At 45.3% G+C, this 17,140-nt stretch overlaps 1 protein-coding gene across 1 annotated transcript in view; it reads left to right on the top strand.

The window, feature by feature from the left end:
* Positions 1–17,140, top strand: part of LOC124722099 (MAM and LDL-receptor class A domain-containing protein 1-like) — a 339,161-nt gene that overhangs the window by 171,236 nt on the left and 150,785 nt on the right. The window contains exon 8 of the mRNA XM_047247296.1: positions 2,288–2,444. Coding sequence (XP_047103252.1) covers positions 2,288–2,444 — 157 coding nt within the window. The remainder of the gene's footprint in view (positions 1–2,287; positions 2,445–17,140) is intronic.

Below are 17,140 nucleotides of genomic sequence, written 5' to 3'. Positions count from 1 at the left end.
GGTCGGGAGGAAATATGATATTCTTGACCTTTTTGTGTTAGGGAGCGTCTGGTATGTCTTCCTCGCTCTTTCTGTCCTGTACCAGATTTAGTACCATTCTCTATTAAAGCATGCCTTTATTTCCTTATTGGAATGGATCTTGTGCCCACTATCCTCTTTGCCTGATCGTATTCGTATACAGGGTGTTACAAAAAAGTACTGCCAAACTTTCAGGAAACATTCCTCACACACAAATAAAGAAAAGATGTTATGTGGAGATGTGTCCGGAAACGCTTAATTTCCATGTTAGAGCTCATTTTAGTTTCGTCAGTATGTACTGTACTTCCTCGACTCACCGCCAATTGGCCCAATTGAAGGAAGGTAATGTTGACTTCGGTGCTTGTGTTGACATGCGACTCATTGCTCTACAGTACTAGCATCAAGCACATCAGTACGTAGCATCAACAGGTTAGTGTTCATCACGAACGTGGTTTTGCAGTCAGTGCAATGTTTACAAATGCGGAGTTGGCAGATTCCCATTTGATGTATGGATTAGCACGGGGCAATAGCCGTGGCGCGGTACGTTTGTATCGAGACAGATTTCCAGAACGAAGGTGTCCAGACAGGAAGACGTTCGAAGCAATTGATCGGCGTCTTAGGGAGCACGGAACATTCCAGCCTATGACTTGCGACTGGGGAAGACCTAGAACGACGAGGACACCTGCAATGGACGAGGCAATTCGTTGTGCAGTTGACGATAACCCTAATGTCAGCGTCAGAGAAGTTGCTGCTGTACAAGGTAACGTTGACCACGTCACTATATGGAGAGTGCTACAGGAGAACCAGGTGTTTCCGTACCATGTACAGCGTGTGCAGGCACTATCAGCAGCTGATTGGCCTCCACGGGTACACTTCTGCGAATGGTTCATCCAACAATGTGTCAATCCTCATTTCAGTGCAAATGCTCTCCTTATGGACGAGGCTTCATTCCAACGTGATCAAATTGTAAATTTTCACGATCAACATGTGTGGGCTGACGAGAATCCGCACGCAATTGTGCAATCACGTCATCAACACAGATTTTCTGTGAACGTTTAGGCAAGCATTGTTGGTGATGTCTTGATTGGGCCCCATGTTCTTCCACCTACGCTTAATGGAGTACGTTATCATGATTTTATACGGGATACTCTACCTGTATTGCTAGAACATGTGCCTTTACAAGTACGACACAACATGTGGTTCATGCACGATGGAGCTCCTGCACATTTCAGTCGAAGTGTTCGTACGCTTCTCAACAACAGATTCGGTGACCGATGGATTGGTAGAGGCGGACCAATTCCATGGCCTCCACACTCTCCTGACCTCAACACTCTTGACTTTCATTTATGGGGGCATTTGAAAGCTCTTGTCTACGCAACCCCGGTACCAAATGTAGAGACTCTTCGTGCTCGTATTGTGGACGGCTGTGATACAATACACCATTCTTCAGGGCTGCATTAGCGCATCAGGGATTCCATGCGACAGAGGGTGGATGCATGTATCCTCGCTAACGGAGGACATTTTGAACATTTCCTGTAACAAAGTGTTTGAAGTCACGCTGGTACGTTCTGTTGCTGTGTGTTTCCATTCCATGATTAATGTGATTTGAAGAGAAGTAATAAAATGAGCTCTAACATGGAAAGTAAGCGTTTCCGGACACATGTCCCCACAACATATTTTCTTTCTTTGTGTGTGAGGAATGTTTCCTGAAAGTTTGGCCGTACCTTTTTGTAACACCCTGTATACATAGAGGAGTCTGTGATCGACAGTCAGTAAACGTAGGCACAGTCAGCACAGCCTAGCTGCTTCAGATAGGAATGTTCATCAAAAGCGACCGGTACAGAAGTGAGGCTGTGCCAATGGATGGCCTTTTCGCCAGCTCAGGTGGCATGGGAGAGCACGTCAGACAATGCGTTGGTTCATTAATTTAAGTTTTTATTATTACTGCAGGCGGCACCTCACTAGGCAGGAACAACCGTGGCGGCCCGGTCGACCCAAGCCGAATACACTTACTAGCAACTATGCTGCACTATGCTGTAAGCATACGGACTATCTCACGACCTCGAAGGAAATGTAGCCCGTAACTGCGTGAAATAACAGAATTCTAGCTACCTTGTTTTTTTTTTTTCAAAAAAAATCTTACTGTATATGAAAATCTCATTCTGTCTGTGCAGTTAATTCTGCTAATTTTGTAGTGTTTTGCAGAATTGCGATTAGTAAGCACGCAGTGGTACCATTCACGGCTCCTGACACAAATCACAATTTGCAGGGACGTGGGAGCCATAACCCCGCCACTGGCCCAGCATCGGACAGAACGAGCTTCGTTCACGGCGGCCTGGAGGGAGGCTACACCTTCATCGATTCTTCGTACCCGCGCAGACCTGGAGACGTAGCACGACTCACCAGCATGGAATTGCAGGAGACAGGTGAGCTACTGCCCCTGAAAGTGAAGCCACAAATTTCTCAGCTACGTCGGCACCTCGACACAGTACCCCACATAAAATGAAATATCCATCATCGAGAACTAAGCAAAAGAAATAATGTTTTCTTGAGTGGTTACACTTGACCTGTCCGCCCTGATAGTTGAATGGTCAGCACGGCGATCTGTCACGCCAAGGGTCGATTCCCGGCTGAGTCGGAGATTTTCTCCGCTCAGGGACTGGGTGTTGTGTGTCCTCATTATAATTTCATCGTCACCAGTGGAAGGCAACGGGAAACCACCACTGGAATCACTTCCCTAGACGCTCATACGGTGGACCTCTCTGACGGGGCTTCCCCCATGACAAGACCTGCCGTAAGGCAGAACACAAAGTTTTTTTACACTTGACCTGCGTTAGGTCACACACGCAACGTTTACGTGGAGAGCCCATTATACAAATCCACTTTCGTAGCCACAACGACTCTTGTTATCAGTATGTAGTCAGGGAGGTACGATCAGTCACCGTTGATCAGCGCATGACTTTCTTCATTGTTTGATGCAGACTTACAGCTGACCATGTACTTACAGATCCATCTAATAATGTTCCTCAATAGAAATTTAACCGAGATATATTTATTATTTATAATATTTTGGTTGGTTTCACTCCTTTAGAATGACGAGTGACTTGTTCAGTACGTTTTCGTTCTTCCCAGTATCTCCCCATTCTCTCATTTCTCCTGATCCTCTCTCCTTCCGTGCTCCTAGCATCACTCCACCTGTAATTTTCCACCGTTTCCCTGCACTGCTGTGTATGGATTTTTTCCCTTCATTGCATTAGTTTTCCAACCTTTCCTGACTACACTCCTGGAAATTGAAATAAGAACACCGTGAATTCATGGTCCCAGGAAGGGGAAACTTTATTGACACATTCCTGGGGTCAGATACATCACATGATCACACTGACAGAACCACAGGCACATAGACACAGGCAACAGAGCATGCACATTGTCGGCACTAGTACAGTGTATATCCACCTTTCGCAGCAATGCAGGCTGCTATTCTCCCATGGAAACGATCGTAGAGATGCTGGATGTAGTCCTGTGGAACGGCTTGCCATGCCATTTCCACCTGGCGCCTCAGTTGGACCAGCGTTCGTGCTGGACGTGCAGACCGCGTGAGACGACGCTTCATCCAGTTCCAAACATGCTCAATGGGGGACAGATCCGGAGATCTTGCTGGCCAGGGTAGTTGACTTACACCTTCTAGAGCACGTTGGGTGGCACGGGATACATGCGGACGTGCATTGTCCTGTTGGAACAGCAAGTTCCCTTGCCGGTCTAGGAATGGTAGAACGATGGGTTCGATGACGGTTTGGATGTACCGTGCACTATTCAGTGTCCCCTCGACGATCACCAGTGGTGTACGGCCAGTGTAGGAGATCGCTCCCCACACCATGATGCCGGGTGTTGGCCCTGTGTGCCTCGGTCGTATGCAGTCCTGATTGTGGCGCTCACCTGCACGGCGCCAAACACGCATACGACCATCATTGGCACCAAGGCAGAAGCGACTCTCATCGCTGAAGACGAAACGTCTCCATTCGTCCCTCCATTCACGCCTGTCGCGACACCACTGGAGGCGGGCTGCACGATGTTGGGGCGTGAGCGGAAGACGGCCTAACGGTGTGCGGGACCGTAGCCCAGCTTCATGGAGACGGTTGCGAATGGTCCTCGCCGATACCCCAGGAGCAACAGTGTCCCTAATTTGCTGGGAAGTGGCGGTGCGGTCCCCTACGGCACTGCGTAGGATCCTACGGTCTTGGCGTGCATCCGTGCGTCGCTGCGGTCCGGTCCCAGGTCGACGGGCACGTGCACCTTCCGTCGACCACTGGCGACAACATCGATGTACTGTGGAGACCTCACGCCCCACGTGTTGAGCAATTCGGCGGTACGTCCACTCGGCCTCCCGCATGCCCACTATACGCCCTCGCTCAAAGTCCGTCAACTGCACATACGGTTCACGTCCGCGCTGTCGCGGCATGCTACCAGTGTTAAAGACTGCGATGGAGCTCCGTATGCCACGGCAAACTGGCTGACACTGACGGCGGCGGTGCACAAATGCTGCGCAGCTAGCGCCATTCGACGGCCAACACCGCGGTTCCTGGTGTGTCCGCTGTGCCGTGCGTGTGATCATTGCTTGTACAGCCCTCTCGCAGTGTCCGGAGCAAGTATGGTGGGTCTGACACACCGGTGTCAATGTGTTCTTTTTTCCATTTCCAGGAGTGTATTTTCATCCACCTGTTCCCTGTCAAGCCTGTAGTGTTCCATATATTCTTCATCAACATGTTGTCGTCCATCTTCGTGATATGCTCAGCAGCTCTTAACCCTCTCTTCAGTATCATATTTTAAACTGATTCTGTGCGTTCATCTAGTTACTGTCTTGATCTGACTGAAATACGTTGTTAATGATAATAAAATTTCTCTAGCTGATGTTGTGCAATGTACAGAAATACAACATTACAGGCATTCTATGTTTCAATGTAGAAATTCTTTTCTGCGAAAGTTAGTAATTTTAAAATTGCGTTATGTTCATATATTTGTCGGCCGGGAACAATTAAGAGTGTTAGATCCTGACAGCGCCAGCATACCTTGGATTGCATGTGTATGTGTGTGTGTGTGTGTGTGTGTGTGTGTGTGTGTGTGTGTGTGTGTGCGTGTGCTGTTCATGGACAGATCAAGAGGAAACAAACTGAACTCGTCACTGTGGTGTGAAAACTTTACGTACGTCAAAAATTCTGAGCATACCTGTGACTTGAATTGCTGGTTTACCACACGCTGCTTGGGACAAGCCAATAAGTACTACAAATAGTCATGATTAAGGTGATATACTCTTGCCTTCCTCTGCCGTAAGAGACGACCTATGTAAACAATTATAAGGAGACCCACTGTTTGAATACTGAATCTTAACCACAATGCAAATTGATGCTTTTCATATTCACGAAGTGGGATCAAACCATGGGCCTTTCGACCGGGCAAGATGATGCAGTGGCTAGTTACTGGACTCGTTATGGGGAGCACGCGACTCAAATCACCCTCTAGCCATCCACATTTGGTTTTTCTGATTTGCCAAAATTTCTTGAGGCGAATTCCGGGAAGGTTCCTTTGAAATGGCATGGCTGATTTTCCTCTCCATCTTTCCCCAATCCGAGCATATAATCCATCTCTTAAGACCTCGTCGTGGAGGTGACTTTAAACGTAATCTTTCTTCCTTCTCATGGACATTTAGATTTAACAATTACCATGTAACCACTACAACACACGTGACGTGAAAATAGTAATCTTCAAAACACGAACAATATGAATTGTTAAACGAAACCAAAAGCAGTATAAGCGGTCGGATTAGCTTTGCCTGTGATCTTTGCTGTTAAGGAAACATCAAAATGCTCACGTTTCCTGGGCGTGAGTGATTAATGGCGTGCTTCCGGGTGTTCAGTCGAGTTGTGGCTGGCTCTGAGCACCATGGGAGTTAACATCTATGGTCATCAGTCCCCTAGAACTTAGAACTACTTAAACCTAACTAACCTAAGGACAGCACACAACACCCAGCCATCACGAGGCAGAGAAAATCCCTGACCCCGCCGGGAATCGAACCCGGGAACCCGGGCGTGGGAAGCGAGAACGCTACCGCACGACCACGAGATGCGGGCTCAGTCGAGTTGTGGTTTCCATTTAATGCACAGCACTTCGACGACTGACATTCGTCTTCTATAGGTGTTGTGAGTAAAAGCAACAGCACAACATCTAACACGTGCAGAGGATGACTGGGTCGGTCGCTCAAATGCAGTGAGGTGACAAAAGTCATGGCATAGCGATATGCACATATACAGCTCGCGGTAGTATAGCGAACACAAGGTATAAAAGGAAAGCGCATTGGCGGAGTTGCCATTTCTACGCAGGTGACGTATGTAAAAATGTTTCCTACTTGCTTATAGCCGCCTGATAGGAATTAAAAGAATTTGAATACGGGATACTAGCTGGAGCTAGAGTCATGGGACATTCCATTTCGGAAATCATTAGAGAATTCAGTATTCCAGGATCCACAGCGTCAAGGGTGTGCCGATAATACCAGATTTCAAGCGTTACCTCTCATCACGGACAACGTACTGGTCGACGACCTTCACTTAACGACCGAGAGCAGCGGCGTTTGCGTAGATGCGTCAGTGCTAACAGACAAGCAACACTGCTTGAAATAACCGCATAAACCAATGTGGAGGTACGACGAATGTATGCCTTAGGAAAGTGCGGCGAAATTTGTCGTTAATGGGCTATGACAGCAGATGACCGACGCTAGGGCCTTTGCTAACAGAACAGCATCGCCTGCAGCGCCTCACCTGTGTTCATGACCATATCGTTTGGACCCTAGACGACGGGAAAACCTTGGCAAGGTCAGATGAGTCCCGATTTCAGTCAGTAAGAACTGACGATAGAGTTAGCGTAGGGCACAGACGCCCCGAAGCCATAGACCCAAGTCGTCAACAAGGACCTGTGCAAGCTGATGGTGGGTCCATAGTGGTGTGGCCTGCGTTTACATGGAACGTACCCATCATTGACTGGAAATGGTTATGTTCGGCTACTTGGAGACCATTTTCACCCATTCATGGACTTCACGTTACCAGACGACGGAATTTTTACAGATGACAGTGGACCATGTCACCGGGCCGCAGCTGTTCGCTTTTGGTTTGAAGAACATTCTGGACAGTTCGAACGAACGATTTGGCTACCCAGATGACCCGCCTTGAATCTCATGTAACATTTATCGGACACAATCGAGAGGTCAGTTTGTGCACAAAATCCTGCACCGGCAGCATGTTCGCAGTTGTGGACGACTATAGAGGCAGCCCGGCTCGATGTTTCTGCAGAGGACTTCCAGGGAATGGTTGAGTCCACGCCAAGTCGAGATCCTGCACTACGCCGGGCAATAGGAGGTCCGACACGATATTTGCAGGTCTCTCATGACTTTCTTCATCTCAGGGTATTCTGCATAAAATGGAAACAACAACTCGATTAAACATACGGAAGTAGACTATTAAGCATTACATATCTTTTGTGTTTAAACTTGTACAGATCCTTATTGGCATAAAGCCTGCATGTTTGATAACAGGAGGCCGGCCGAAGTGGCCGTGCGGTTCTAGGCGCTGCAGTCTGGAACCACGAGACCGCTACGGTCGCAGGTTCGAATCCTGCCTCGGGCATGGGTGTGTGTGATGTCCTTAGGTTAGGTAGGTTTAACTAGTTCTAAGTTCTAGGGGACTAATGACCTTAGAAGTTGAGTCCCATAGTGCTCAGAGCCGTTTGAACCATTTTGATAACAGGAACTTGGTGCATCGTTGTCTTCAGCTGGTTACCTGATAACAGATATAACCATAGACGAGACTCTTTGTCTTCTGTGTCACACATGCCTGTAATTGTTTCTACGGTATGTTCTGTCCTCTGTAAAGGGGGTTGCTGATGACGGACGTTCGCATAATCCCGGTCCGTCGCTAAAACTAACTGATACAGACAGCAAGCCGGCGTGGCCATTACTTTATTGAAAACGGCATTCTTCCATCCTACGTAGGACGTGGAGCACCGATTATATAGGCCTAATGCGTTTGAATTTGTTATTATTATAACCGAACTGATATGGTTATAGACGGCCGCTGTGACCGAGCGGTTCTAGGCACTTCAGTTTGGAAGCGCGACCGTTACGGTCGCAGGTTCGAATCCTGCCTCGGGCATGGATGTGTGTGATGTCCTTAGGTTAGTTAGGTTTAAGTAGTTCTAAGTTCTAGGGGACTGATGACTTCAGATGACCCATAGTGCTCAGAGCCATTTGAACCATTTTTGGATATGGTTATGACGTTTTCAGCGCACTAGAAGATCGTTCCATTATCTTTTTGGAATCGTACCATACATTACGTTATTTTAACAGAACTGGTTGAAAGCCAAACACCAGCTTTTATGTTGCGTTAGATTAGGAATATGAGAATATGTGCAAAGTAAAATGGTGTATTTTGATTGAAAGGCTAACAAAAGGTTTTCTGATCTTTCTAACTTCATACTGAAGACAGGACAGTTTTTTGCTCGTACAGAGAAAACGATTTTGATTCGCTTCCTTAAAAAAAAAAAAAAAAAAAAAAAAAAAAAAAAAAGACTCGGCGTATCTGAGAAGCTTTTACCTTACTATAGTTGGAGTCACGAACGATGGCGGTCGAGTTTAGGGTCGTTCTGCGCACCAACCTCACGCGTTCCACGACAGCCAGTGAGCGTGCAGCAGTGTTCTGAGCGCTGTGCTGTGAATACTGTTTGCAGTGCGACTATTTGACGTGATAGCAGAGAGTTATTTATTGAATTTTTATTCAATTTGTTGCGAGTTGTCATGGCTGATGGTAGCGGTAAGTGAGAAATTCTACACAAGCAAGTGAGAGACATAATTTGCGGAACACACGCTTACATCAAGCGCAAAGGACGCTTATGCGCGAACCGCAACTGTCGCTTGGAACCGGCAACAATACATTACCCGTCCTTGTCTCGGCCTGCGCCAACCGCCATCGTTCGTGGACCCGACTACAGCTGCACAGGAAAGTCCTGGGAGTGGGTAGACTGGTCCATCGTCGCTTTGTGCATATGCTAGAATCCAGATGATTACTTATTCGCTTTCAGCATTGGTTCAGGAGATACCAGTTTATTGTTGATAATATATCTCTGTTGGAAACGGCTATTGAACAGGCTTTTCTGTGCCACAATAGAAGTTCCTCTGAACCCACAGAAGTCCTACAACACTAACTGAAGCTTACATGCGTGTCTGAAAGACACTGTTGACGACCCACAGCTGTCAGAAACAAATCGAAAGTAATCCGCAGAATGCGAATTTCTTGGCATCAGCTGTATGAGTTATAGATCTACTACCCAATACTGACATATGAAAATTTGTGATTTACCAGGAATCGAACTCGTATTTCTCACTTACTGCGAATGGTCGCCTTAACAACCCCGGCTATCTGTGTACATTGCTTGGAGTGTCGTCGTAACTGCCGTCTGCTTCACGTCTGCTGTGCAGCGAGCTACCTTAATTTAAGTATTAACTGTATTTTTCCTACTTGTCACTTCTTCTTCCATGTGTTTTTGCTTTTAGGAAGCTTTAATTGTCGAGTGCTAGTAATAGTGTTCCATAGATTTCGTGTTTGTTTTGAATACAGTCAGAGAGAGTCCCTTTAGTCAACCATAGTGCCAGTAGTGCTAGTGTTTGTTTTCAATACAGTCCAGAGACAGGTAGTGCTATTTTCATTGTTTTCTACAAGAAGTGGCTAGCAAGCACAGTTCAGTCAACAATCAGCCGCCTTTAGTGAATTAGCAGTCTAGTTAAAAGTTGATTAACTCTCTACAGTAAATTGATTTCTTAGGATGGATAGGATGTGTGACTGCTGTGTACGGACGCAGGAGGAGCTGGCCACTGTTCGCGAACAGCTGAACGTGTTGATGGCCGTGGTCAGCCATCTTCAGGCTGCTGCCTCGGAGTGTAGCGGCAGTGGGGAGTCTGATGCGTCGCATGGTACACCCCAGGTGTTACATGCTTCACCCACTGTCCCTGCTGTCGAGACATCTTCGCGGGTACTGGGTGCGGTTGGGCCACCCTCTCCCCAAGGGGAGTGGCGGGTTCAGCGGCGTTCGCGGCGCACGAGGCGGAAGGTCAGTGTGGAGGCTGGCCGTGTGGCATCGCCCGCTCTGCCTGTGAGTGGACATGGGGCCACTCCTTCAGCAAGGTCCGAGCAGGCACACGGGGGGAGGGGTTTATTAGTTATTGGGATCTCCAACGTTAGGCGGGCGATGGAGCCCATTAGGGTAATAGCGGGAAGGTCGGGGAAGAAGGCCAGTGTTCACTCTGTCTGCTTGCCGGGGGGTCTCATCCGAGATGTGGAGGAGGCCATGCCGGCGGCGATAGAGAGCACTGGGTGCACCCGACTGCAAATTGTTGCTCATGTCGGCACCAATGACTCCTGCCGTCTGGGTTCAGAGGTCATCCTCAGTTCATACAGGTGGTTGGCGGAATTGGTGAAGGCGGAAAGCCTCGCTCGCGGGGTGGAATCAGAGCTAACTATTTGTAGTATCGTTCCCAGAACCGAACGCGGTCCTCTGGTTTGGAGCCGAGTGGAAGGCTTAAACCAGAGGCTCAGACGATTCTGCGGAGATCTGGGGTGCAAATTTCTCGACCTCCGCTATCGGGTGGAGAAATGTAGGGTCCCCCTGAATAGATCAGGCGTGCACTACACGCCGGAAGCGGCTACAAGCGTAGCGGAGTACGTGTGGTGTGCACATGTGGGTTTTTTAGGTTAGAGAATTCCCTCCCAAGGCCGACAAGGCGCCTCCTGAGACGCGGCAAGGTAGGTGTAGGCAAAATGCAACATGGAATAACAATATTAATGTACTAATAGTAAACTGCAGGAGCGTCTATAGAAAGGTCCCAGAACTGCTCTCATTAATATACGGTCACAACGCCCACATAGTACTAGGGACAGAAAGTTGACTGAAACCAGACGTAAACAGTAATGAAATCCTGAACTCAGATTGGAATGTATGCCACAGAGACAGGCTGGACAGTGAAGGGGGAGGCGTGTTTATAGCGATAAGAAGTGCAGTAGTATCCAAGGAAATTGACGGAGATCCGAAATGTGAAATAATTTGGGTGAAGGTCACGGTTAAAGCAGTCTCAGACATGCTAATTGGATGTCTCTATAGGCCCCCTGGCTCAGCAGCTGTTGTGGCTGAGCACCTGAAGGATAATTGGGAAAATATTTCGAGTAGATTTCCCCACCATGTTATAGTTCTGGGTGGAGATTTTAATTTGCCGGATAAAGACTGGGAGACTCAAACGTTCATAACGGGTGGCAGGGACAAATAATCCAGTGAAACTTTTTTAAGTGCTTTATCTGAAAACTACCTTCAGTAGTTAAACAGAGAACCGACTCGTGGCGATAACATGTTAGACCTTCTGGTGACAAACAGACCCGAACTATTTGAAACAGTTAACGCAGAACAGGGAATCAGTGATCATAAAACGGTTACTGCATCGATGATTTCAGCCGTAAATAGAAATATTAAAAAAGGTAGGAAGATTTTTCTGTTTAGCAAAAGTGACAAAAAGCAGATTTCAGAGTACTTGATGGTTCAACACAAAAGTTTTGTCTCAAGTACAGATAGTGTTGAGGATCAGTGGACAAAGTTCAAAACCATCGTACAAAATGCGTTGGACGTGTATGTGCCAAGCAAGATCGTAAGAGATGGAAAAGAGCCACCGTGGTACAACAACCGAGTTAGTAAACTGCTGCGGAAGCAAAGGGAACTTCACAGCAAACATAAACATAGCCAAAGCATTGCAGACAAACAAAAATTACGCGAAGCGAAATGTAGTGTGAGGATGGCTATGCGAGAGGCGTTCAATGAATTCGAAAGTAAAGTTCTATGTACTGACTTGGCAGAAAATCCTAAGAAATTTTGGTCTTATGTCAAAGCGGTAGGTGGATCAAAACAAAATGTCCAGACACTCTGTCACCAAAATGGTACTGAAACAGAGGATGACAGACTAAAAGCCGAAATACTAGATGTCTTTTTCCAAAGCTGTTTCACAGAGGAAGACTGCACTGTAGTTCCTTCTCTAGATTGTCGCACAGATGACAAAATGGTAGATATCAAAATAGACGACAGAGGGATAGAGAAACAATTAAAATCGCTCAAAAGAGGAAAGGCCGCTGGACCTGATGGGATACCAGTTCGATTTTACACAGAGTACGGGAAGGAACTTGCCCCCCTTCTTGCAGCGGTGTACCGTAGGTCTCTAGAAGAGCGTAGTGTTCCAAAGGATTGGAAAAGGGCACAGGTCATCCCCGTTTTCAAGAAGGGACGTCGAACAGATGTGCAGAACTATAGACCTATATCTCTAACGTCGATCAGTTGTAGAATTTTGGAACACGTATTATGTTCGAGTATAATGACTTTTCTGGAGACTAGAAATCTACTCTGTAGGAATCAGCATTGGTTTCGAAAAAGACGGCCGTGTGAAACCCAGCTCGTGCTATTCGTCCACGAGACTCAGAGGGCCATAGACACGGGTTCACAGGTAGATGCCGTTTTTCTTGACTTCCGCAAGGCGTTCGATACAGTGCCCCACAGTCGTTTAATGAACAAAGTACGAGCATATGGACTATCAGACCAATTGTGTGATTGGATTGAAGAGTTCCTAGATAACAGAACGCAGCATGTAATTCTCAATGGAGAGAAGTCTTCCGAAGTAAGAGTGATTTCAGGTGTGCCGCAGGGGAGTGTCGTAGGACCGTTGCTATTCACAATACACATAAATGACCTTGTGGATGACATCGAAAGTTCACTGAGGCTTTTTGCAGATGATGCTGTGGTGTATTGAGAGGTTGTAAAAATGGAAAATTGTACTGAAATGCAGGAGGATCTGCAGCGAATTGACGCATGGTGCATGGAATGGCCATTGCATCTCAATGTAGACAAGTGAGAACCGATAGAGGTACTCAGGTACCCTCCGCCACACACCGTCAGGTGGCTTGCGGAGTATGGATGTAGATGTAGATGAGTTTTGATGTGGTATATCTATTTACACGAGTCCCTCTGATACAGTTAGTGAGTTTGATTCGTGACAGACTGGATGAAGATGTAAACTGATCCACAATCGAATATATCACACTGTTTACATTCTTATATCGCAGTCTACTGAATTCATCACCTAATGCTCGCAACATTACTTGGATTCCTGTATCAGGGAAAAGGAGACAACGAGGTACGGAGATGAATGTTGTTATCGTCGTGTCCCGTTTAGGCTTGTAAAACTCACATGCACATATGACACAATAGAAACGATTGACGATCTACAGATGAACGGAATAATTTGAAATTAATTTGCTGAACATGAATTTCTTGACATCAGCAATATTAGGTATAGATCTACTACCCAATAGTGACATATGAAAATCTGGGACTCGAGCACAGATAATAAGGATGAAGGCGGTGTTGTAGTGATTAAGGCGACCTACAGCTGATATCATCAAATGAATTTCGACTAATTGAGGGCTTCATATCATTTGATAGCTCTACTCATAATTAGGAAATTAGCAGAAGGGACACTAAAAACAGTCTTAATTTTTAAACTGTCATGTTTCAGTCTCCTTGGCGGCTTAATACAAGGTGGTCAGAAAGAGTCTGAAACGCTTGTAAGGGTGTTGCAGGGCAGATTGTGCTGAGAAATAATTTCTAAAGAAAAAATTCTATGCGTTGCGCCGTTTCCGCGTTAATTAACATTTAAGTGGCCCTCCAGGGACGGTGTCATCAAATGTGTTCTTTGCTTGGTTTCCTAAAACCGAACAAGACAGCGATATATCCCCCTGAGAGGGCTCACGGAAGTAAATACTATGAGACATTCTAAAACGTAAGCGAATATTATTTTCAAATCAGACTTACGTTTTTTTTTTTAAATGGACACCTCATATTGTTTTTTACGCAATCACTAACGTGAAAAATCACAAAAGGAATGGCGTTGGTTCCATTGCAATACGTCAATTACATCCGAAGAAATCGTAAAGCTAATTTGATGCTTGAAATAATCGAAATGCGCCGCTATTGCACGTACTGAGATCCAAGCACGAACCGTACGTTGCTTGTAATCGCGATGTGATTGACGTACTACGATGCAACAAACGCTGTAATTATTGCGATTTACACTGTTATTAAGTGGACTGGAAACAATACAGATGTCCAGTCATACACAATGAAAAATAAGAAAATGATTTACTCGTTCGTGCTTTATTGATCTTTACTACAGTAATAGAATGTACATAACAGTAACGAAGATCCAAATATCACCGGCCACGATAAATATAATTAATGACTGACCCAGGATCTAATAGAGATCATGAGGTAGTTCTACGTAGGTGTGTGGCTTGACATTTGTATTGTTTGTATCCATTTAATAACAGCGTAAATAGCAATAAGTACAGCGTGTGTTGCATCGTAGTACGTCAATCACATCGCGATTTCGAGTAATGTGTTTCACGCTTGTATCTCGAGATGTGCAATAGCGGTGCGTTTCGTTTATTTCAAGCGTCAACTTCACTTTACAATTACTCGGGATGTAGCTGACATTTTGCGAAGCAACCAACGCCATTCTTTTTGTGATTTTTCGAGTTACCGAAAGAAAATAATACGTGGGGTCTATTTAAAAAATGTAAGCTTGTGTTGAAAATAACATTAGCTTATGTTTTAGGATGTCCCACAATATTTACTTTCATGAGCCTCGTAAGATGAAAATGTTATGTAACGACCAAAGGAGATCCATAATCTTCTCGCCATTACAGCAATAAAGAACGTATTCAGGAAATGAAGCGTATGAAATGAAACTGTAAATGTTCCTCAGAGTCCATGTGACGAAGCGAGAATTCCTTTTGAAAACTGAAACCTGCGTGATGTGTAACGAGATCAGAAAGTTCATTTCTTCATAATGCAAATTTATATACGAATGTCTTAACATAGTGTTCTTCTGAATTCAAAATAGTAGAACGAAGGACAAAACGCAATTGTCAGCAGATGGTCGCATCGACGGTCCGTTATAAGAGCTTAAAGCCTGGGTCGTTACTTGGTTGCCAGATGGAAAAATAAAAAATTCACTGGACGCTGTACGTAAATAACAATCATCATCAAAGCACTTCGTCGAAAACGTTTTTCTGTAGATAACAAAATAAACATCTTCTAAATCAATAGACTCCTGACGGAAATATGTCGCCAGAAGGAACATAAACTGGCAGCAGACATTCGAAGTACATTTTCACCTCCAAAGTTTACATCCTGCTTTGAAATAAAATGTACCTTAAATAAAGGAAATGAAGTTTCTTCTACCTGTTTTACAGGCCCAGTCTTAGGCAGTTTCATTCAGTAGACCAGCCTCCTATCCTGAATATACAAACAGACATGTATTTGAATGTGCACCACACCAAGCAGGTCAACAACAATCTTGAGGCAAGATTCCTGTGTCTATTTTTCTATCAGTGCGCCTTTAATAAAGTGTTATGTAACGAAAAAAAGAATGTCAGCACATGGAACATAGGAGAGCAAATAAGATCTTCAGACGTCACAACAGATCACGAAATCACATTAGATGAAGGGAAAAAAACACAAAAGAAAAAAATGGAACAAATAAGTTATAGTCCCATATCACCATTTGTTTTTGCAGTGATATTTTCAGGAAGTTTTTGAAGTTTTCGCTATATTTCTTCCGTGTTTGTTCCTTACCATGTTGATTCCACAAACGTTCCAACAAATCTAATTTATCAGACGTTTTTAGAGAGAATATTGCGTGAATTGTGTGTCCCATAATTCAGGTCGTAACATTTTTCTTTGTTTTGAGGTGGGGATTCCATTGTGGTATGATGGCGTCTGATACTGTGATGTGTTGCATAGCGACTGTTCATAGAACGCAGCATGTCTCTTGCTGCGTCGCAGATTATTCGAAACTTATGGCACACAAAACGGTGTCCAGCTGTATTCTCTTGCGCACACATGTCGCATTCACTTGATCGGATTAGGTGAACTGAAGAGAGTTTAGAGCTTGTCGGGATAGTGCGATTTACGACCTTGTACTATATTACACACTCGCTCTCAGGTAGAACCTCGGACGCAAGATTTTTCCACAGTTTTCCAATTGAGCCGTGGCAGTCGCAGCTCCCATTTATTATTTATTTATGGAGATCCACGAAGTGCGGCAGTGATGTTGCCAAATTTGTTCCCTCTTGGTTTGCTGTGTAGAAGGTAACTGGTGTCGAGGTAAAACCAACCCACGAAGTCCAGCGCAAAGCGGTTATCGTTGATTTGGATTGGGGCATCTAGTGATTATGGCCAGACTTTATTAAATAATGTTGCTGTTGGGGTGTAAAAACATTTTTCAATTATTACTTTGGTTATTTGATAGGACGATAGCAAGGATCAAACCCGAGCAAAGGCTGAGCAGTCTCTTGCATTACCATCTCCGCTATGAGAAGAACTGAGACTAACCATATCTGGCGGCTAGCTTGAATTTGCGTGCACAATGGCGTGATTGGCTAATGAACTCTGAAACGGTGCAACATATCGATTTTTTCTTAACAATTATTTCTCAGCACAACCTGCCCTGCAACAAACTTACAAGCTTTTCAGACTCTTTCTGACCAACCTGTTTTTTTAGGAGATGATGTGGTTTCTCGGCTTCATTAGCGATTAGATGATTACATGACTACCACACACCAGGGACCTGATAACAATGTCGATAACAGCACTTAATATTTAAAAATTCATTACAGTTGCTACGTGCAGAGCAAACAAAACCCGTCCAATCTTGATTTATAGAACTTTTGCGTCTTTTGATTTAGCTGTGGGGGTATGGTGTATGTGTCCGCCAGACTATCGTGCCTGAACATATTGAATGCAATGCACCGTAAATGTATTATGCTGGTTACTGGACCTTTACGACCACATCCATTCCCAGGCTCTAAGTGAAAGGGTGCTGAACCAAACGTCACATTGAGTGGCAGCTCTTCGCAGTGCGACAAGCATATGAAATATATTCCATACATCAGGCTTCTGTTTAACGAGCTGTTGGCCATCCAGCCCTCTTTAGTAACGA

Source organism: Schistocerca piceifrons, chromosome X (assembly GCF_021461385.2).
Source record: "Schistocerca piceifrons isolate TAMUIC-IGC-003096 chromosome X, iqSchPice1.1, whole genome shotgun sequence".
NCBI classification, from domain to species: Eukaryota; Metazoa; Arthropoda; class Insecta; order Orthoptera; family Acrididae; genus Schistocerca; species Schistocerca piceifrons.
This window is presented reverse-complemented; position numbering and strand designations above follow the sequence as displayed.